Source organism: Leptosomus discolor, chromosome 7 (assembly GCF_034619465.1).
Source record: "Leptosomus discolor isolate bLepDis1 chromosome 7, bLepDis1.hap2, whole genome shotgun sequence".
Taxonomy (NCBI): domain Eukaryota; kingdom Metazoa; phylum Chordata; class Aves; order Leptosomiformes; family Leptosomidae; genus Leptosomus; species Leptosomus discolor.
Window position 1 is genome coordinate 21,994,330 of NC_141397.1, and position 23,294 is coordinate 22,017,623.

Consider the following 23,294-nt stretch of genomic DNA (forward strand, 5'->3'; position numbering starts at 1 on the left):
GCGGTTAGTCAGAGCAACCTGACAACTTTACTAAATGATGGCTGGAATCAGATCAAGACTGGCTCCCCCTGGGACCGGGGCAGGCACAGAGGCATTGTGGCCTCTCCTTTCTCCCTGTCCCACTTCTACTGTGCTGAGGCACAAATCTGAATGTGGGCCACAGGCTTCCTAAAATTAGAATATTGTAATGTTATAGGGGCTCTTCTAAATACTTGATTTTCTGATCAGAATCAGAGAGTAATGCACTGCTTGCCTGCAAGGTGACCAGGGCAGGCAGGAAGACATGGCTGTGTATGGACATGGATGGGCACTGTGGGAATATATCTTTTCACTGTGGGATAAATGCTGTGCAATATGATATCTGCAGTCCTCAAATACTAAACGGCCTCCTGGAAATCACTGGTTGATTAGAGAGTAAAATCTTCCTGAGGGTCTTGCCAAGAGCGGAAGCAATTCTGTGAGGGCCTTCATCTTCTATTTCAACACGGAGGTGGAAAGAGAGAACGAGGTGACAGAGAACTAAATTCACTTCTTTGCAAAAAGTCCGTATTTTTTATATTTGTTTTCTGTATGCTGTATTGCTTTTGCAAGGCAGATTTTTTTTTTTTTTTTATTTGACACAGAGCAAATACACTGAAAATGTTGTGTAAGAAATACTGGAGGATTCCTCTCATTTAGCCAGCACAGTTTGCTTTGTAATCTAAATGCAGAATGCCTAGAAACTAGCGAAAAATGTTTGCAAAGGTGTGAGATGCTGCACTACCTCAGGCTTCACACAACCAGGAAATGGTGACCTGACTGTAGGCAGTCTCGCGGTTCTCAAACTTAAAAAACAAATGAAACAAACTCCAGCTGCAAACCCTGTGAGCCAGGATTAGGCCCCCGTGGAAGACAGGGATTTCTGATTGTATTCCATCTTGCCAAAGACTCAGTGCTGCCCCTGTACAAACCTACATGGCATTAGGGCAATGCCCAACATCAGCACATTACAGGCATGCCTACAAAGATGCACACACGGTAATCCCACACTGGAACCAGTCTGGCACCCTGGCTGTGAAGCATCTCTGTGTGTAGGTAGAAAAAGCTATAGCTGACATTGTATAGTGGAGGACCCCAATGTACTCCTGCTTATGTACGTATAAACTACCCACCTGATCACTAGTCGCTAAAGAGCAGTGACATAAAAAGAAGAAAACTCCCCCCTCCCCTGCAATAAGTCTTAAGGATTGTTTTGCCCTTTTCTTTCGGTTCACGGTTGCCTCACTTTGTCCACGTTACGCAGTCAAAGTGAAAGGGGCCTTTGTTGAACAGACCAAGTGCTGTTGATAATGAGGATAAACCAGCTGAGCAGGGGTAGGTGTGAGGGTGCTTGTCTCTAGTTAAAATCTGCTGGGTTTGGGGCAACGTGCCTTCATCGGGTGGTGAAGCCAAAGCACAGAGAAATCCAGAAGCTGCAGCAGGGCCGAGGGAGCATTCGAGGCTCTGCAGCAGTGAAAGGCTGGCTTGGCTCAGCTGTGGCCCTGCTGGCTCCTCAAAAGTTTGGGCTTTGCTAATGTTAGGTAACGTCTTGCTTCAAGAGACTGTCTGGAGCAAGCATGGGCGCGAGCAGCTGATGCGTTTGTAATATATGTCTAGATACCTGTGGGTATAAGGGTAGGAAATAGTCTGGTGTCAGTGTAGAAAACACCGCTGGTATTTTAACACGTACGTTGTACTGAATCCCTGTCCCACTGTCCCTGTAAACACCATTGTGCTTTTCATCTGCCACATTTGCAGCAGCAGCAGCAGGGAGATTTCCCCTGAAATGGGATTGCTGACCCAGCGGCCGCCCGGACAATGTGACGGGCGCTCCCGGGCAGCACAAAGCCCCCCTTCCAGAAAGCCATCGCACAAAGCCGAAACCCCGCGCGAGCCCCAACCTGCTGGGCTCGGCACATCCCTCCCGCCAGTGCGGGACGAGGCGGCCGGGCTGAGCGGCGGCGCTCGGCGGGCTGGAGTGGCAGCATGCCCTTGCCGAGGCGCCGGTCGTCCTTCTTGGGGCAGCAGCCCTCTTCCTCCGCGGCCGAGAGCTCGGGGCCGCCCGGCCGCCGGGTGAGCGTCGGGGGTGGAGGGAGCCTGTCAAGACCCCCCGGCGTCTACGTGGGCACCGTCCCCACCGGCGGCGTGAGCAGCTTGGGCACCCGAGTGTCCCGCAGGGCCCTGGGCATCAGCAGCGTCTTCCTCCAGGGTCTGCGCAGCTCTGCTGCTGCCGTGCCCCTGGCCCCGGGGCTGGAGAAGGGCAGAGGTCTCTCCTACGAGAGCCTGAATGGCTGCTTGGTGGAGTACATTGAGAAGGTGCGAGCTCTTGAGCAGGTCAACCAGGAGCTGGAGGAGCACATCAGAGTCTACCTGGACAAGAAAGCGGCCAGTGTGGGCAGCTGGGGAGCACTGCGGGAGAACTGGGAGGCGATTTACCATCAGGTGAGCACCAGTGCACTGTTGGCAGCGGGGGGGGACGAGGGGAGCTTCACGAGTCATTAGCAATCCTGAGCAGTGAGGGCTGACGCTGATGATGAACGCCGTCTGATTTCAAGGCACGGTGCCCTAGACCGAGGGTTTTAAATTTATCTTCATGATAATTAGCATTATCATTTCCCAGTGTGCTGTGGAAAAATGCCTATTAAGCAGGAGAATTGCCTCAGGCATCCTGCGCATGGGGGCGATTGAAATGCACCCCAAGGCGCAATAGTCTGGGCTGATTAAAATGGGTGGGTTTTTTCCTTATTTTTTTTTTTCTTAGCTGTGGTTATTAACACTGAGAATCAAAATTATTAAAAGAAAACTGTTAGGACTGAATTAGTTTATCCCTCAACATGATATCATTACAAGCATGTTGGTTTTTTTCTTTAATTAGCAATTCAGATTTTTACTTTATTCCCTTGTTTGCTTAATCACATTTTCAAAAACTCTGTTTATTTAAAAATAATAATTACATTGCTACAAATGAATGACTCCTTTCCTTCCCCTCGTTGCCACCCCACCATTATTTACTCCCACCTTCTCTGTACGGCACAGGTTGCGGGTTCTTTGGGAAAGTGTTTATTGTGGGGATGCGAAATGGTGTTTGCATTGACCTCATGGACAAGAAACAGTTCCTTTTGCTGACTAGCAAGACTTTGAGGGTGATGTCCTGCTTGCAGCAAACACAGGGTTCTGTCCCCTGAGGTCTCGATGCACCTCGCAAGTCCTGGCTTCTTGGTTCCCAGCCAGCAGGAGTGGACTGGAGCCCACGGAGCTGGACCCTGGCATCTTGCGCATCTCTTCCTGCCAGCACTTGGGCAGGCACAGAAAATGGCGTCGGCAGGTCTTCAGAAAGCCCGAAAGACAACTTCAAGTTACCTGGTACAACTGTGTGTTTTACCTTGGGCTGGCCAGAGTTTTACTGTGGCGTAGGAAAGACAGTGCATTTTTAGAGTGCGCTGCAGGTCTTCACCCAGAATGCTACAAAGCTCGTCTGAACCCTGAATGTGGCGGCATAAGCTGCTGTACAAAGATCACGTCAGCAGAAACACCCAGTTAAGCATCGACTTTTAAAGTTGTTCTCTTTCTGTATCGGTAAATGACATTGCTGCTGCTAATCCTATAAAGCTTCTTGAAGAGACTCGCTGCGGAAGGCAATGGGTGCTGTGAAGCTGGGGTGCTAACGAAAAGCCATACCCTCAAACCTATTGACTCACTGAGGTAGACAGGCACTTTGACATGAGATGGGGGTTAACACTTTGCAGCTGCCATCCCGTGTTTTCCAGATGAGCATCCCACTTTGCAGTTCTGACCTTACCTCTAAAACCTACCAGAGCTTACGGTTAAGGTCAAGAAAGTAGGACTGTAGGTACTTTAGAAAGGACTGTTTGATTTTTCTTTATATGAAACCCTAACATTGAAGTGCGGATGAACCTACTCATGTAATAATTTTTTATCCAAATTGCTTTCCTTTTAACCTTTCTTTATATTGTCATCCTGCCACCTTGCCTCTACCTCCCTTTCTTTTGAGTAAATAAGACCAGCTCAGAACGAAATCTTGCTTGAATATTGGGCTCTTCTTATGAAGTAATAGCATTTGCAAGTATCATAGAAAATAAGAGAAAAAGATTAACATCATCCATATCTATTTAACCATTAAAACACATCAGAGAATTCCTAAAGTTTTCCAAATCACTTCAACTAAATCAATAAAAGAGGCATCACTTAGTGGGTTTTGACTTTCTCAGATATAACCTGAGCTGCTCTACACAATTCTGACTAATAATACTTCACTTTTTTTTTACATTAAGCATCTATCCAAAAGTGAAAGTAGGACCTCATCCAGCCCAAACACCAATCACCTCATTCATCCTGGAGCTCATTGGCAAAAGTATGCCAGCATCAGCACCAAACCTGTCACATTTATTAAAACAACATCAAGATCACTCGCTGCAGAAGCGGCTGCAATCACACGAAGTCAGGTCGCTCCTGCCACAACATGTCTCAGGGGGAAAAGTAAAAGGTGTTCAGGAGCGAGGTGTCACAGAAATGAGAGACAATTGACAGATACATTTCTAGATATAATTTTTGTAAATATATTTAGATTTTCTGTAGATGTCCACATCTGCCTTAATGTGACATATCCTTTATTCAGCCTCCTGCAAAATTTGAGGATTCACTTTGATTCCCAGCCAGCCCTGTGTGTTCAGCCGGCAGGGATGCCCAGAAGCCATAAAACCCCTTGGTGCCATTCACATGAAGCAACTGTGAAAGTTTTGGGGCAGAAAGCTACTTGAGCAGCCACCTGGTTTAACCCAAATGCCCACGATAGGAAGAGTTTTTGAACAAGCAGCAGCAAAGAAAGATGCACAATTGGGGTTGTGTGTCTAGACAGGAGCCCCTTCCTCTTGCCCTGCCAGTGAGAAGACAAGGATATGGCCACGTAGGACTCTCCCGTTCCCGAAATCAGAAATGTGATGGGCCCATCTCCACAGTGGGCTAGGAGGGACCTCAGCGAACCCGAGGTCCCATTTCCCTCCTTCCCTTCCTGGGATGTGCTCCAGCATCCCAAATTTCAGGTAGTTGTCCTCCCAGCAATAACAACTGGGTGCCAGCATTCCTCCCAATGCTAGGGGGAAAAAAACCCACTCGTGTTTCATTGCAATTGTCAGAGCTGTTACTGCAGCAGGGGATCACTGACAGGAGCTGAATGATGGGAAGCCACTATCCAGCTCACAGCATTAATTATCTGCCTGGGCAGCTGGTTTTTAGCAGAGCAGGTGGACACACGCTAATTGGGACAGGCACAAAAATGGGAGGATTTTTGCATGAAACGAGGGAAATGAGAAATCCTTGCGGAGAGGAAATCATGCGACAGAAATACAAATTAATCTCATTTTACCCAGAGCATACTCCTTTTCTCCAGGCTTCTTCCCAGTCTTCTTGTGGAAAAGTCTACCTCTAATCAAATGTGTCTCTTCTGCAGAAGAGGAGGTTGTTTGTAATGGTAATTCCTTCCCGGGGAGTGGGGCAGCACCTGGAAAAAGTGGACGCTTGAAATAATCTTGGCAAGCTTACTGAGAGGAGAGAGTGGCTCAGCCTCTGTGACCGTTCAGCTACGGCTGCGTGGGAGACACGGATTTGTCTATGAGATGGCATGTAGCGCGGTTCAGATCACAGCAGCAAACACAAAAGCAGAAGAAGGAATCAACATCCTGGACCAATTTTATCACTGCTGTCACTCCTGTGCATGGTTGGGAGCGTTTGAAAGGTCACCAGAGTTTTTCTGTAGAGATACTTTTATTTGCACCTGGCCTTACTGTCAGCGTTTCCTCAGTGTTAATATTAAGCCTGGAGAATATACAGGACTGACAGCCCGAGGAATTGCTGCATTTGGACTCACCTCCAGTAATTTATTTGCTACGGGGCCAAGAGAGCTGCTGAGTGTTATCTGTAACACACTCTAACACAACACGGTGCGTGATTAGTGTCTGTAAATGGGTGAAACAGCATTCTGCCACTGATCTAAGGGCACAACAAACCCCCACAAAACAGCACAGAGCTTGGTCAACTGCCATACAGATGATGGCAATAAATTAGTTTTAATTATGTCCTCTCAGCCACGTCCAACAGCGCAACCTTGGACTACCTTCACATACAGCTGTGAGGGGTGGGGGTGAGGTTCTCCCCTTGTGCTCAGCCAACATAACATTTTTTTACAGATTGCTTCTTTAGGCAGTATGTGCTGCTTTGAGAACCAGACATTTTTTGATGCAGTCCTGTTTACTAATAAAATATACAATGTACAAGTCATGTTTTCCTGGATGCAGCAGGAATCAGCAAAGGACCCATCAATCTTCCCAGCCTCTCTCCAGGTATTACCTTTCCCAAGGCAATGCAACAAATGCTGCTCTTGCTGCCTTTGGGTTCTCCTCCTTCAGGCTCTGAGAAGGGGTTCAACACAGAAAGCACGACCAAAAGCGTTACGAGTTTAGTGCTTGGCATCTGAGCAGCAGGCACTGGTTGCATGCTTTTAGCCTGCTTCAGCTGAGAATTACAGTCTGTTGGATTGGAGGTAATGGGGCAATATCAACCGTTTCTTTCTGTGTGCAGAAGGAAAGACTGGGCTGACATCTTCTGATCTTTCTCCACAGAGGCATTGTTTGCTTTAACTGAAGTGAACTCAAAAGCCAGATAATTTTCCATTACATGAGTAATTAAACCATGAGATTCATTATCACAGGCCACACCTGAGGCCACAAATTCAGCAGCATTCAGAAAGGGATTAGGCATTTGTAAGAATAGCAATAGTACACAAAGCTATCAATAAAGTATAGCTAAGAATTTAAAAGGTGTAGAAAATCTTGTGATTCCAAACTTGGTCAGATCTCTGTTAAAAATCAAAAGTTGCCAGTTACCAGCATAAAGTTCTCTCCGTAAATGCCTATACCACATCACCCTTTATCAAGGCCGGAGTCTGCAAACTGCCTTGAAGCAGCTGGTTTTGCTTGTTGCCAGTCATAACCCAGTAAATGGGCCAGTACATTGATGCAGATTTTGATAAGATTTCTTTTTGCTAAAAATTAAAATTGTGTTCTCATGTTCGTAAAATCACAGAGAAATCAAATTGTTGCTGCTTTCTAGTTGTTTTATACCACCAATATTCAGTGCTAATTCAAGAGCTGAAAAAAAAATCATGATCAAAATATGAGAGAGTTGAAAGACAATACGTGGCTTAAAGGAGCTATTATTAGCAATGATATTTGCATTTTGATATCACTTCCCATCTCGGCCATTTAAATGCCACAGGAGCATCAGTGAATTAAGACTCCCAGAAGCCCTGCGGGGCAGGACTGTATTGCCTTCTGATTTACAAGCGGAGGAGACAACGTCCAAGTGCTTGCAGCATTGCAAGCCCTCTCATTTCCAATGGCCACAAAGAAGAGTGTTTCCTAAACTGCTGCATCATGTGTTTTAGTACGTGTGTCAGCATAGTGGCTACGAATCTGTCTCACTAATGCTGCATGTTTGCATCCAGCTGTTGATTATTAGGATTCAAACAAAAGAGTCACTAGATGGAAGTCTTACATCTCTTCTTCTGAAGCCTAGGAAAGGGCTTTCACAGCTCATGCAAACCAGAGACAATTTTTCAGGAAACCTGGTTTCTACATAGAAACTACCATGTCATTATTTATCCTTCAGGTTCACTGTCAGATTTAAAGTGTACACAGCTGATTTCCAGGAGAGCTGAAAGGCTAATGCCTGCTGGCTCCCACTACAGCACTCATCCCTGAAGCCTTCCAAACATTAGCCTTTTTATACCATTTTTACTTACCAGCACAGTTCAGGTTTGTGTGCAGTTTTGGATAGCCCTGGACTTTCTCACTGAACATTTGGCATTAGCCACCAGTCTGTGAGGAGGGGACTCGGGTATTGACTGAGTGCTCAGGAAAATGGTACCAGGTTCTAGCAAAGATGTCCACTGTGGGGCAGGTAAGAAGTCACCTCAAATGTCTCAATAAAACCACAAGATTACTACTGAAAAGCACTTTTAAAAAGCAGTTTGTCTCCATATAGTGGCAGAAATCCAGGCAGCGGCAAATTATGAGCTATTCCCTGCTTCTGCTTTCGTGGCAGCCCAAAAGCCATTTTACACTGCATTCAGCCTCTAAACTTAGCAATTAACATACCTCTGAGTGGCACTGTGCAGCTTGCAGGATTTAATGTTATTTTTGCTCATGGGATGTTCCCAATTCCCTCAAAGACATTCATTTTCATCAGACTTTAGGTCAGATACTGTGACCACATGGGCTTGCTGCAGGAGGCAAATTGATTTGTTTTGACAGGGCAGAGCAAATCACAGGGCAGCGTTTCTGCTCCCTGATTTGAGTCAGGAAAAAAAAAAGAAAAGCTTCTGTGAAGATCCACACATGCATGAGTTGGCAAGAAGACAAACTAACTTCTGTAGCAAAATAGAAAAGAAAAAGAAAAAAACAAGAAAAAAACGAACCAACCAAAACTTGAGAGCTTGGGTCAAAGAACTGCCTCTACCTCCATGCTGCTGCCATGCAAAAACTAAATGTTTTTTCTTCATCTTTCAGGAGAAATTCAGGTCTCCTGGTGCAAGGGGACCCAAGGACAGCAGAGCAGCACATCCCGAAAGTCCCGGCTCTGCCTGACCACTCTGAAATGCCGCAGAAGGGATGACCTGGGGGTTGGGGCATTAGGCCAGTGCTGGTCAAGCAGGGCTGCAAAAAAGCAGGGAGAAGGAAATAAGGGCTTGAGCAATGAAGAAGAGACAGTTCTGTGTGCAAGAGGAAAGTCTTCTGTACTTGTGTGCTGCACAGTGGCGCTGGCTGGTGTGCCGTGAGATACCATCTCTTTGCCCACACCTGTGGCTTTCATACCATCTCTGACTCCTGCATGCTCACTGCGCTTTCTAACTTTCTCATGTCAAAACTGGGGCTTTTTTGCCCAGCGGCAGTATTCACAGGACCTCTCTCCTCTGTCTAGGTGCTCTTTTCATGAAACATGTTAGAACTGCGTATCTCTGAGATGGCCTATGCCTCTACCATATCGACTGGAATTGGCCAAGAACTCCCACAGTTATTAAAGAAAAACTGGCCACCTGTGCAATGGTGTGAGCTCTGTTTCCTTTGGAAGCCAAGTCCCGAGCTGGAGCTGGCAGGAATGGAGCTCCAGCCCCAGGCTTCCAGCCACAGCCACCTTCCCTTTTTTTGCTCCTAACAGTAGGTGAGAAGTAAGCAAACCACTTTTTTATTAACTCTCATGCCTCCTCAGATTTAGAATATGCAGAGTGCTTTTAACTTCATGATCCATTACAGACTTCTCAATGTGGGGAACAGGTTATTCCTCCAGATCTCGCCTTATCAGATGCCTTCACATATTTCCTATTTGTTTGTCCAAGCATCTGTAAGACATTTGAAGCAGTAAGCCAATTTTCGTGAGGATGAATGTTAATTACCACATAGAAATGCTTCAGCCTTGAATGTCCACCCCCACCCAGTCATCAAGCAGGAGGCCAAAGAGCTGGTAGAACCACACTAAGGCAATGATCCCACTTGTGGTACTTGAGAGAACTTGTCTTGACAAAGCCTTGGTGTCTCCACATTGCACGGCCTGTTTCAGCTCAGGGGAGCAGAATGCTTCTGGGGATTTGCAATCTCACTTAGCTGCAGACTTAATTACCTAAAGAAAGATTTCTGCTTCGAGAAGTCTCCTGGCCTGCTTAAAAAGCTGCACTTATTCATGTGGTGGTTTAGTTTCAACTGTGAATCTCCATAGGTATCTCCTGAAAAAGACCAAAGAGATGTTCAGTTTAGTTCCTCCAGAGCAATGGACCACAGGATGGCTGGAGCCCCCAGGGAGTTATTTGCAGAGATGATCGCTCTAATCCCAGTACTGAACTCAGCATGTCTTCAGTCACCTCCATAGCTCAGTGCATGTGCGACTCCAGGGCAGGCAGTGGGTCTTTTTTTAACTTTTTATCATTTTATATAACCCTCTTGAATCACAAGTCTTTCAGGTTTGCTCACCTCTCAAGTGCCTCTTGAGCAGTAAAGACACCCCCCCAGAGCCATAGCAATGATAACCACAGTCTTATTTGCACAATCTTGCCAAAGCATTTTGCATTTGGTGTAATAATCTTTGAAGGCTGCCTGCTTCTCAGGTCTCATCTCTATCACAAGAGCTTACAGGATCCCATCAGAGAAGAAAAACGATGCTCTGGGAGCTGAGGATGGCTTGCAGGTGGCATGAGCAACACATATTCCTTGGCTCACCAAAGAGGATGACCCTGAAGAGGACTGCTGATATGGGAAGTAGAATAGGAACTGCATAAGTGCTACTTAAACTGTATCTAGAAAATATAAGTGGGACTCAAACAATGAACATATGAATTTTGCCCCTTACGACCAGATGACTATCAGATGACTATCAGAATAAATGTGTTTCCACAAGAAGAGGAACGCTTAGGAGCAATGAGCAGTTTGATGACAAATTACAGCCTATTTGCAGAGAACCTGTGAATTCGTATGTACAAAATTAACTGATTAAATTATCTGGAATGAGTCACTTGGACAGCCCTAGGCTAAAGGATTATTTTCAGAATCAAAGCTATACATCTGCTTAAGATAACACATGCAGTGCACATAGCTAATGTGCTGAAGCTCTTCATTGCTTGAGCTCTGTTGTCTCTTTCTTCTAGGTGGGCGAAGCAGTCCTTGAAAACGCTCGTCTTATGCTACACACCGAGAACATTCAAGCCTGTGCTGAAGACTTTAAAGACAGGTAGCCATGTGGTGGCACCTAGCTGGCCACTTCCTTTGACACTTTGCCTTGGCAAATGCTTAGTGTACAGGGGAGTAATGCTTAGTGAGTAGAATGGGCTTGTTTTTTAAGTTGAATATTCAACCACCTGACTTGGTACGGGTTCTGTAACAGCAAAATAATTATGATGCTAACATTATTTTGGAAGATTTTGAAGATTTATAGTAACAAAAATGTGCACTAGAACAATTACTTACGCTATTCTTTGATATCCAAACATTGATCTCCTACTGAGAGGTCAGTATTTCTTTCAAAATTGGGTTGACATTTTATAAAGGCAAACTTCCATGTGATTTTTAGTTCTAATTTTCAGTACCACACAAGTGGTTTTGGAAGTAACAATCATTCTGCTGCAGCAGCTGAAAAGCAAAATCTGCACCTCTATAAACGTTAGCATGGAAACGTTAGATAAGAAAACAGAAACGAGCTGCACTGATTTTCCCTGTATTTACTGAAAAAAATGAATAGTAAAAGAAGATCTTAAATACTGGCAAACAACTTTTTGAACATCTTTCTGTTTGCAAAGCCAAATATTCACGTACATGAGTGCATGAAGCTCTTTAAATTTTACTCCAGAGATGTGATCCTTCTAGCTTTTACTCATAATGGACTTGTTTATTTACAAATAGCCTTTTGCAAGATGCAAAAACAGTATTGCAAACTAATTGATATTTATTTCCTATGATTTTTATCATCCCTTAAACTTCTGTCTCTCTGGTATTATTTTATTTAATCATATCAAAAAGTGTGTTAATTATGCTCTTGGGATTGCATTTTATTTCAGAAAGGTACAACTCCAAGATACTCATTTTATGGCTTAACATTCAGCAAGCTACACTTGTATTTTAAGTAGTTTTAATTTTTTTTTTTTAAATGTCAGCTGACTTGGACAAGCAGTCTACATAACAAAAACAATGTCAAACCAACCCACTGCATAGTAAAACCTTCTAATTCTCACTGGGAGTAGCTGCTACTTTCCCAAGCTGTTGAACTCCCAGCAACGAAGGTGACTGACAAGGGGCAGAGTGCAGGGCTTGTTTACGAAGCTGGCTCCTGTCTAACCTGCCCACCCCCCTGTCTAACCTCCCTGGCCACCAGGTCCCCAGGCTGGATGGGTTTGACACAAAAGCCTCCCACCCAAGGAGATTCACCACGCAACCCAGCCACATTTTCAGTGGAAAGCCTAAAAGGAAAAGGTACAAATGAGGACAACGCAGCAAGCAGCACTGTAGAATAGCAACTGCCTGCCACAATTTTCCCTACTATTGCAGCCACGGTTTAGAAACAAGCCATTTGCTTTAACAGCAATTCTAGTTGATAAACAAACCACTCAAATTTCCTCTTTATTTTGATATAACTGGGGTTTGCTCTTCAGGATGGGCTGGGACCCTGGAACATACAGCAGATTTTCATCAGCATGTCTGCTAGTAAAAGCAATGCTTGCTGTGCAAGTGTTTTCTTTAACTATAGGTCTGAAAAGTTTTTATATAGACAAACAGGCAGTTATTCTCACTTCATAGCCAAGCAAACAGAGAAAAAGCCACTCATAGGCTTACTGTATATAAATACAGATCTAGGAAGAGACTGTGTGCCTCTCCGTGCTTATTCAGGAATCCTATCGGGCTGATAACCACATAGCACAGACTGCTATCCCGGCCTGTTTCATTACACTCTGAGTTAATGACAGGGTACTTTAGGCAGTTAAATTCAAGTATAGTGAGACAAGGTGAGAGCAAAGTATGTCTTCTGTGTTTGTGTGCCTCTGGCTAGGACACATAAGCTAATTAGCACAAATGGCGTCATTTTTTAAAAAAAAAAAAAAGCAGGTTTTTCTTGCTGAGCTGTGCTGTATTAAGGTTTGGGTCTGTTGGTTTTTTTCACTGCAGGTATGAAAATGAGCAGCCATTCAGAAAGGCAGTAGAAGATGAAATTAATTCCCTATATAAAGTGATTGATGATGCTAATTTAACTAAAATGGATCTGGAGAGTCAGATAGAGAGCATGAAAGAAGAACTAACTTTGCTGTCAAAGAATCATGAAGAAGTAAGTCCAGACTCGAGACACTGCAAAGCCAATGTGTGCCTGTTTCACCTGGTTGGTATCATACTCCTAGTGCAAAGTAAGCACTAAAAAGCTCTGCCTGCCATGTCTGGGTGGGGGGATTCTCCTGAGACCTGCTCCTATTTCCCTTTTCTCTGTTAACTTAAAGTACTAACCTCTGAGGCATGATCAAACGAACTCTTTCTTGTCTGACAAATATGACATGGAAGAGATACCACCACTTTATTTCTTGCTAGACAACACATGATGGTCATGGGGTTGAACAGTCGGGTATGTGGACATCTTAACAGTGAGGTCTGATTCTCAGCCAAAGATGTGAAGAGAAAATGCGTGTGCAGGGAACAGGCTCTGGCCCTGCTGCGCTAACGCTGAGCATTAGCCAGGTTCTTCTGAAAAACTCCTGCTTGGCTTAGCAATCTGCTTGCTTCCTGAAACCGAGTCTCTCCTGAGCAATGCACCACTGAAGCAAGTCACAGGGTGAGGCAGCAAGAAAGGAAGCCCATTATTACCCAGTTTTGCAATACTTTCCCACTTATTCATTACATTCACCAGCACTATTTGCATGAGGTGGCTTACTCCCTTCAGCAGGGGTTTCAGGGTCGGACCCAAATCAGCATCTTTACTGGTGGGGGCTCGAATACGGAGCTACTACTAATCCCACATAAGGGACAGCAAGCAATTGTGCTGATGCCTCAAAAGTAAAAGAGAGCTTGAATTGAGATGGCTCATGGAAGCAAGGCACTACACTACCTTACATTTCTTGCAGGTTATTTCTCCAATCATAAGATTTCAGCAACAGTGGCAGGCACATGCAGACTAGGGTTGCCAAGATGAGGTTGCTTCATTCCCTCCCCACTTTCATGAGTCTAATCCCAAGGCTGGCATTTTGCAGAAAATAATCAGTGGCTTCAGCACCACTGCACAGCATGAGAAAGATGGAAGCTGTTTTAGATAAGAGCGAAAACAGAAAATTGACAGAAATACACAAGATCCCCTTTAAACCTCCGTGTACTGCAGTGATTGCTGCGAAACCAGAAAAGCTGGCACTGATGCTGTTCTCTGCCCATACTTACGGCATAATGAGACCAACACCTTTCCAACAGCTCCTCTTGCTCTACATTTAACCAGTGAGGAACCCTTGCAGGGTAGAAGGATGCTCCTTTCTTTACCCGTTGGGAGTACCTGTGCATTCACAGAACCACCTCAGCACAGATCTGGTCTTCCCATGGCAGCGGCACCAGGGGAAGCTGCTCAAGAGAAGACACAGAATAAAGGCTGGAAGCAACTATTGCAATTACTCCAGTTGAGCTCTGGCAAAATAAAGTCCCAAGGACCTGCCTCAACTAATTCAAACCTTTCTTTCCTCCAGTGCCCCCACTAGGAAATCCATGCCAACTGCTTTAGAAGCTTTTGAGAACTTGGGCTGGGCACACTTTGAGGCTTTCATTGTTGCAGGTTCATAATTCACGTAATTCCCATCCATTTTTTCCAGTATTGTCACTGTCAGGGGCCATAGCTTACAAATACAATTCCCAGATGCTTTTACACTCTTTTTTTTTTTGCTTATGTGCCAATAGCACATATAAACAGATTGATGTAAAAGGATTGTGGTGCCAGACAGTTCAGCTACATGTAGAAATCTCATTTATTCTTGTGTTCCTGAACACAACGTACAACTGATGTGCTACCTGTTAAGTGTGCAATTCTAGACACGCTAATTCTCTACTGCTTAAATGTTTTTGGAGCACTTAAGTGTAAAGAAGGAACAGAATGCTGTCACAGAGAAGGAGAGTGCTCTTCATCTAACATACACACACATAAAAGCACACGTGGCTCACACAAGCTGCGAGGCTGTAGAGCTCCTGATGTTTTGCACAACTTGCTGTATCTCCCAGTAGAGGCATGTCTACGTTCTTGTGTGGTGCAGCAGAGAGGGACCAGCAGGGTTTGATTTGCTGTAAGCTGTTAGTTCCTTGACCCAAAGTCTACATTCCAGCTTTACTGGCAATATAGTTGTGGTGGATTTGGGTCCCAGGTGTGCAGCATGCGTGTGTCAAGCTCTGACTGATGGAGAAACTTGTGAGAGGGCTGCTCCAGGCAGTGCCTTGGTGCAGCGCTTGTCTCCTTCCACCAAGGGGGAAACCTCTTCCATTACCCCAGATCTGCAGCAAGACTGCCTATGCAGAAACAAGGCAGATCCACATCTGAAAAAGCAGCCCTCCAGTGCACTAAATCATTAATGTAGAGAAACCTTTTGGGACCAAATTTAATTACTGTCTCTGTTTGTGGTACCAAAAGAGCTCTTCCTCGAGCCGCTCAGAAGCTACCATTCAATTGGCCAGTTCATCTTCTTTAATGTCTGTTATTTTTGTTCAAGGATGTGAAGGTATTATACAAGCAACTTGCTGGATCTCAGCTGGAAGAACTTGATGTTCCCCTGGGAAGTGGCCTGGATGACATACTGGAAAAAATCAGAATCCACTGGGAGAGAGACATTGAAAAGAATCGCGCTGAGACAGGTGCCCTGCTGCGTACCAAGGTAAGCACTCTGTAACCCACTCCAACATCACAGGATTTGAAGCAAATACAAAATCTAATACTCTGCAGTAACTTTGAGGGCTGGGTGTTTGGGTTTTTTTCTTGAAACAAAAAAGATGGTAAAAACCTAAAGGATTTTTCCCCTGAAGACCATGGGAAAATACACTTATAAATATCGGTGGGTTTCTTGGGATGCACTGAGTTAAGCAGTGGTGAAAATGGCCCTGCTGATATCACAGGTATCTGTGGGAGCCTTCTAAGGGCTCTGAAATGCTGGCTAAGAAAAACAAACTTAATCAGTTGATACCTTTTGTGTAGGATAAGCCACAGTTATCCTTCTTACTAGGGCCCTTCCTCCACTGAACAATTTACAGGGGTCTGTAAATCAAAAGGGCAGAACACATTGCTCAAACTAATTATAGGGCTACAGACTCCTTGTGGGTTTCTCCCTGAAATTGTTACCTTTGGCAGCAGTGGGAAACCTCGATATTAACTTAGAAATGAAAAGTGATGATAATAGCCATTCCATTTAAAAGTCCTCTTCTCTCCTGACGCTGAGTCTGAAACAGCCTTTTAACGCACCTTTTTCTCTGTCATGAAGGATCATTCATTTCCCAAAGTGGCTGGCTGAAGAAGTTGCAGAGCTGAAGCATTAAGTTCAGTGGACGATCCTATATGTTAGCAGCCATCTCATTCTGAGTTGGCTATTACAGCAGAGCATGGCACAGCAAATCATACCTACAGCTGTGCTATAGAAATATTTAGCAAAACCATAGCCCTCCTGATCCATGGTGCAGAGATGCCATAAGAAGAGTAGGGCATAGTAAAGGCAAACAGCAAGAATAAGCAAACTCTGAGTAGGTAGGGTTTTTTTCAAAATAAAGAAAAATCCTGTGACAACAGTGATACCAAAGGTGCTAGGGAATGTACAAGAAGCCAACCAGAGAGTTTAGTCCAGAAGTCCCATCAAGTTTGTGAATGTGCCAGACTGTTAGTAAGCAAAGTTTTCATAAGGTTAGGCTGTGGGGGCATGATTTTCTGCTTGTACAGCCCAAAGGAAGTTGGTGACACCATAAAAAACTACATGAGCCCAGAGAGTGCCTCCATGCAAAGCAAATGCAGCCCTGAAGAGCCAGAGCATCCTCAGTAGCCTTCTAAGCTTTTCCCAGAAAAACTGCCTCTGGCCTACTGCTAGGTTTAAGCAAAATAAGCATTACTCTGACAGCACGAAATTCTACCGTGTCCTCACTTTCCTGTCCTGCTTGTTCCACTGCCTTCTCCTCTTGTGCAAACACACCCTCACAACTTCTTTCTTCCTATTTCTTTCATACCTTCAATACCTGGTCTCTCAGCTGCTCAGAGACCTACACTGATCATTGGATCCCACTATTGTGTCTTTGACACTTAACCCATCCTTACTTGGCCATCTTAGTCTAAGCTTTCACTAGTTTAACTTCCTATTTTGTTTTGTTTTTTAATGAGAGGAAGAATCAGAATATCACAGATTTCTGGAAAGATCAGTTCTGGTTTTGAGCAGGTTCTGGTATGGCATTCTAGGGGTTTTTGTCCCCAAATACTCATTAAACCCAGATGATGTGGCTTTGTATCACATACAGCTTTGTATCTCATACAGATCTATTCAGATCATTACTATTTATACAGGTAACAAGAGTTCAGTTTTTTTCAGCTAAGCTTGTGGACTTATGTCATCTTACATGGCTAAGTTGCACCATTTGGTTATTCACACTGAAAAAATTGCCCTTACCCTTTTGCAGCAACAGAGGAGGGAGAGCTGTTCCCTCCTCTCCTTTGCTCTTCACTACTAGTTTCTTCAGTCTCTCTCTGTGAGGTTTTCCTTGCTCAAAGCCTTTCCCTGAATTGACACAAGTGATTTAAACCCTTGTAAGGCGTGTAAACCGTTTAATATTTTCCCCTGAAAAATGCTTTGCTTTATGATGTGGTGCTGTTCACTCATGTAGTTTGATTACACACACCCACTCCTGCTTATTGCTAATCTGTATTGTTTTCTGTCATCCATAAATCCTTCTAGTTTATGGCTGTAAACCTTAAGGCATCAAGCTGTTAAGCTTCTGTCATAATGGAACTAGACCTTAATGCTCCTCTTCATGTCCTGTCTCTTGACCAGCTGTTGATCCATGGCAATGCTCTGCCCTGAGCACATAATTTACACAGGTTCCTCTGTCGTCCCTGCGCTAGATCTCATAAAAGGTTTTGAAAACTCTTCTGAATTACGTCAATTGTTTCTCCCTTCTCTGCTACTTTGCTGCCATGTTCCCAGAATGCTTAAGAGCTTTATCAAAGCCACTTTGCTTCTGCAGATATCATGCTGATCAGACCCTGGACATTGGTGTTCTGTCACTGATCATCATTTAATTATCTTGATTCCATGGAAAAGAGACTAATGAGAGATTCTGTGCTCTTACACAATGCCTGGCTCAGAACTGCACAGACATACTTGAAATCCACATATTCCTAGGAAACTCAAGCACCAAAATGATAAAGATTTAGGAGGATGACTTCATCCTCTCCTTCCATTAATCCAGTTGTTTGTGGGCACCACAATTCAGTATAGCCTTTCCCTTGTGGAGCATCTCAGGAATAGGAAGAGCAGAGCCCCCAGAAAACATGAACTGCCTAGTGAAGAGGGCACAAAGACTACATCTGCCCTTCCCTACAGAAGGAATGCCAAAGCTGAGGCCAAGTGGGTCCAGCAGCACCCTCTACATGGACTCTTGGGGCAACTCAGCTGGTAATCCTGTAAGAAGGATGGAGAAACCTTGTCTGTACCAAGAGTTTTAGAGCTCAGTGTGTGCTTACTTGCTGTGGCATCCTCAGTATTTAGGGCCTGATGTGGCCACCTCCATCTACTCCATCTGCTTGTTCTATCATTCACATCACTAACAGCAGGTAGCCGTGACAGCTTCAGGTAACTCCTGGAGGAGTTTCAACATCACGTGTGGCGCGGACAAGTTGGATTTATATGTAGCATTTGGGCCCCCAGTAGGGTAAATGTGAATGAGAGATGCCAGGCTTCAGGTTATGGGTGTAGGCTATAAATGTAGAAGCAAAGGCACTCTCCCTGCCCTATGTTCTCTCTTTAAAAAGAGGCATTTATAGTCCCTGTACCATAATAACGTGCAGACTACAGTCTCAACACAACTTAGGAGACACAAATTACTCTAGAGTGACAGGTTCATGATCACTAGACTGGGTTCACCAGGACTAGTGAGGTGGGAATACGTCTCTCTGAAGCACAAGCCCCAGTAATTTCTGGAAAATACAGGCTCTGTGCAATTGGCTGGAAAGGACAGTTTTGGTGTTTGGATTGAAATTCAGCCCTCTGCAACGCAGGTACATAAATCCTAAACTCTGTTTAAGACTTAACCGGTACTTAAATGACCTTTTGCACCTGAGATTATTTCATTCCGAAAGACCAAGGTGCGGAGTTCACATGACGGTACCGAAAAAAAAAACCACTATAAAAATGATTTCTGGTGTTCAGTCACAGATTTTCTTTAAATATGATCTTACTTTTAAAATAAAAGAATGCATGATCAGAAAAGTAGGACAGGATCAAGATGTATTTTCAGAGTGGAATTGAAGTATTTTGCATAGCTTAACTTCAGCATCAACCAGAAGAAACGTAGGTTTTGACTGAAGAATTGTATTTGCTAGAGAGCCCAGAGCTCTGCATTGAAAAACTTGATCTCGGCCCTCATTAAAATGTATAGAAACCTTATTTTTACTAAGGTACCTTTTCCTTCACCTATTTTCAAGGTGTTATACATTATATAACACATACAAAAACCCCACAAGCAACAATGAAATTGCATAAGAATGTCTTAATTCAATTAACAGGAGTTATTTTTGCGACTTCTGTGATACGACTTGCTCTCTGACTCATAGAATCCTATGCGAAAAATCATGTGAATACTTCTGAAATCCAATAGACTAACTTAAACACTTAACTTAAAAAAATTATAGTATAGCTACAAAATGAAGAATCACAGCAACATTTTCTTTTTATAGGTAATTTTAAACATTCTAGTATGAATGCTGAACAGCTTTTGTTGACATAGATAAAATATATACACTTATACGTATAAGCCATTTTACAGTAAATGGATAGAAAATATGATAATTTTGACACTAAGAAGTATCCAGAATTGTTCAAATGAGGGATTTAATATACAAGAATCAAACTTAAAAGTCAGAATTGCCACAAACTGTGAAAATATTAACTGTCAGTTTGGTATATAAGGAAACCAAAACATAATTTGAGTAGGCTGTGACGACAGTCACAATCTTTCACCAGCAACAGGCTGAAACGACGGCTGCTGTGCGAACCCAAGAGGAAGAGCTGGTGGAGTGCCTCAGAACTGAGTTCCATGAAACTGCCTGCAAAATACAGAGCTTGCAAGCAGAAACCGAATCTTTGAGAACCTTGGTAAGTAATGGCTATATTCTGTGCAAATTCCACATGCCTCCTGAGGAAAACATTCTCATCTTAGGATGCAGACTTAAGAGTAAATCCCGTTTTCCAGCGGATACTGTTTCCAGAGATGCCAGACATTTCTGGGCTCTTCTTGATTGATGTGGTGCACTCAGTGTAACATAATTGACAACTGGGCCCCAAATTTCGATCTTCAGTGTCTTCATACTCAAATAATTTCAGTGACATCACTGGGTAGTTAGTACTTGACAATGTGAAGAATATCTGCACCTTGTAACCAAAGTAGTTTAACTTTTCTAAAGATAATACACATTTTTCAAAGTATCTAAAGAAAGGAATTCTCAAAATATTACATCTCCACTTAAGCATATTCAATAGAGATACTGGCCAAACCTGAATAAAAACCACTATGAAGCATATGAAAAATGACTGGTTTAATGTCTGTTGTCCTGCCCTGACAGAAAAGGGGTCTGGAGAACTCTTTATATGATGCCAAACACTGGCATGACATCGAACTGCAGAACCTAGGCTCTGTCATTTCCAAGCTGGAGGCAGAGATGGGAGAAATCAAAGTAGAAACAGAGCAGCAGCAGCGGGACCGTGAAAATCTGCTGACCAGCAAACAACAGCTGGAGAAAGACATCGCTGCATATCACTGCCTTCTGGATGGAGAACAAAGCAGGTACTCATCCTTAGAAGCAAGTGTGCCACAAGGAAGGAGAACATAGGCTCCCTAGGAAGGGGTTGTGAGGTCGCTGGAAGCAGGACTAGGGTGGTTCTCACAGCTGGGTAGTAGGTGGTGAGGTTTGGAGAAGCTGACGAAGGGGAAGAATGCCCCAAATCCAACCACACAGAGATTCCTGATGTATTGCAGATGAGCGGTTTCCAACACTGTCATGAAGGGACAGGGATTAGGAATGCACCAATAGGTCTATCAGCCTCACTTCCCTGAAGATTTGAGATGTGAGATTCAAAAGCTACTACAGCACCTGGGGCTACATTAGCAGCTGCAAAGCAGCTGTGCTGTTGTCTCTTGAGTACATTATGCCTTCCCTCCTCCTCCCACTATACAGTCCAAATATTAAAGCTGTGACCCTGGGGAAGCCCCTTTTCCAAGCACACACGTTCCCCCCCAAAGTCCGAGGACAGAATCTGGCCCACTGACTGTGCCTTTTGTGAAGAAACATCTTTCAGACTCTTAACGTTTGTTCTCTGGGAATAACCTGTAAACGCCTTTACAGCGGTTGGGGCTGCTTGGTGAGGCTTTTTAAAGATCCTTAATCAGCACTAGTCACGGAACCTCTGAGAATCTGCCCCACAGATTTTGACTTGCTCTTCTGCTCAGGTCAGGGAGAAATTTTGTTATAATCAGATCCCGCTGCAGTTAATGAGATTTCACCAGCTGAACCGAGGATAATAGTACTTGGTTCAGCAATTTTTGCATTTGTAGTACTGACCGATTTTATTTATTTGTTGTTTACTTTCAGCTGATTATGAAACTCCCAGCCCACAGAAGACTATTGCCATTAAAGCAAAAGAAGTTGTCACTGCCAATTACGTTCGTGGAAGCTAAAAACCCATCAAAGCAGCCTGCTTTATTCAGTTTGATTCAACAATCAAAGTAGGTTGTAGCTTGAACAACTTTACTAGACCCTTCTCATGTAATTGCTTTGCTTACAGATTTCAATTTACTCATGTTGTTAAAATTATAATAAAAATAAAGAATATCAGGTTTTTCGTTTGACTTTTATTTCCTTCCAGTATTTTTCGTGATAGCTGAAGGGGGTTGGATTAAGAAGATAGGCCCTCCATTTCCCAGTGAGTTAACTCTTTCTTTTTATAGCACAAATATATCAAGACTGAACTACACCTCCACTGCGCACACAGCATCCACGTGGAAAGGGCAAGCACTCTGTTGTGTCACCAGACCATCAGCTCACTAGTGTGAACCCCAATTCAAATCACGCTGAAACAGCTGAAGTGTGCTGTTAACTCGATGCGATTAATTCTGCAATACGTAAGCCAGCATAAGCACTAATGCGAGCAGCCCCGCAGCAGTCAGTGAACATGTTTTAATTCTAGATTAAACTTCCGGAAAAGCTGAAGGTGCGGGAGAGCAACGGCAGTTCTGTCTGCAGTCCAGGTCATGTTCTCTTACTGTGTACTGAGAGTCCCAGCCAGGGTGCCAGCTTGTGCAAATGTGATGCGTCTTGGTATATTGATATATTTTGATATTTGTTTTTTATACGCTTGGCTCTTTCTTGATATCAACACCCCTTAAGGCAGGTTGGCCAAACTTCTTTTGAACAGACACCCACATATCATCAACGTGTGGGTGACCCTAGGCAGTTTCTCTTATTTTGATGGTATCATGATGAAAAAGATCTGCCAACTTTCACTTCTGACTTCATGTTTTAAATATTGATATCCTCATTGTATTGCATTTGCAGTATGGTCATATAAAGTGCCAAGATGGATCCTGTATTGTCAGAGAAACAATGCACCTTGGTCCCTGTCACACAAAACCATAGGTAGACGGCTGGCTTTCCTTCACAAGTCCCTGCACAGGAGCAGCGCTAACCATGCACATTTGTGTTGGATCTCAACAGTCACACGGGGTGACAATGTGGCTCATCCAGCGGACTCAAAGACTACTGAGAAATGGCATATATTAGAGAACGTAACGGCATACAGCATGTAAGAGAGGCGGTTGAAGATACTTTGATCTTTAATTGAAACCCTTGCTAACAAAGCTACTTAGTTTTTAATGACTGATAAAATCAAATACACTCCAAATCCACTATGTTCGATCCACCAGTGAATAAAAGGAATCAGCACACACATGCCACGCCTTTCCTTGCACGTTCCCCCACACATGGAAAATCCTTCCTGATACAGTCACTTGACAATTCCTCATTTAATCTCTGCAGAAAGGCCATTTGGCATGTACCACCTGCAAGATTTTGATAAAAAAAATACTGGATTAAGAGATTACCAAGCAACAACCAAAAAAGAAAGGCAGATGATGGCAGATTCTCTTTTTTCCCCTCACATGTTGGCTCCTCAGAGCGGCAATAATACCTTCTTACTTGTCAGTGCAGAACTTACCAAGCTGAGACTTCATCAAGAATAGTGATGATGAGAGAAAATACACACAAAGGGTGGTACAAGAGGTGAGAACAGCACAGACCCCCGGGTTGTTGTTAACCAGATGCTGTCTGGGAATGGCCACTTTTTGACAGTAGTGAAACATAACCTCCCCCTCATTCTTGACACACGAGAGAGAGCAGTTTCTCTATGATTTGAGAAAGAAAAGGGAGTTTATGAATGATTTCTGTATTTCTTCATAGCAGCCCCGATAGGTTTTCAGGTT

At 43.8% G+C, this 23,294-nt stretch overlaps 1 protein-coding gene across 1 annotated transcript; it reads left to right on the top strand.

Annotated features, from left to right (window-relative positions):
* Positions 1-2,004: 2,004 nt before the first annotated feature.
* BFSP2 (beaded filament structural protein 2) lies at positions 2,005-21,494 on the top strand. Its single transcript, XM_086468535.1, has 7 exons — positions 2,005-2,460; positions 10,727-10,809; positions 12,735-12,891; positions 15,287-15,448; positions 19,784-19,915; positions 20,383-20,623; positions 21,409-21,494. The coding sequence occupies exons 1-7, from the start codon at positions 2,005-2,007 to the stop codon at positions 21,492-21,494; spliced, it is 1,317 nt and encodes a 438-aa protein (XP_086324661.1).
* Positions 21,495-23,294: the final 1,800 nt, after the last annotated feature.

Bases quoted from the DNA above. Each gene is read 5' to 3' on its own strand.
- BFSP2 (XM_086468535.1), top strand. From the start codon at position 2,005: ATGCCCTTGCCGAGGCGCCGGTCGTCCTTCTTGGGGCAGCAGCCCTCT. The intron at 15,449-19,783 runs GTAAGCACTCTG...ATCTTTCACCAG, and splicing joins GTGCCCTGCTGCGTACCAAG to CAACAGGCTGAAACGACGGC. The intron at 20,624-21,408 runs GTGTGCCACAAG...GTTTACTTTCAG, and splicing joins GTACTCATCCTTAGAAGCAA to CTGATTATGAAACTCCCAGC.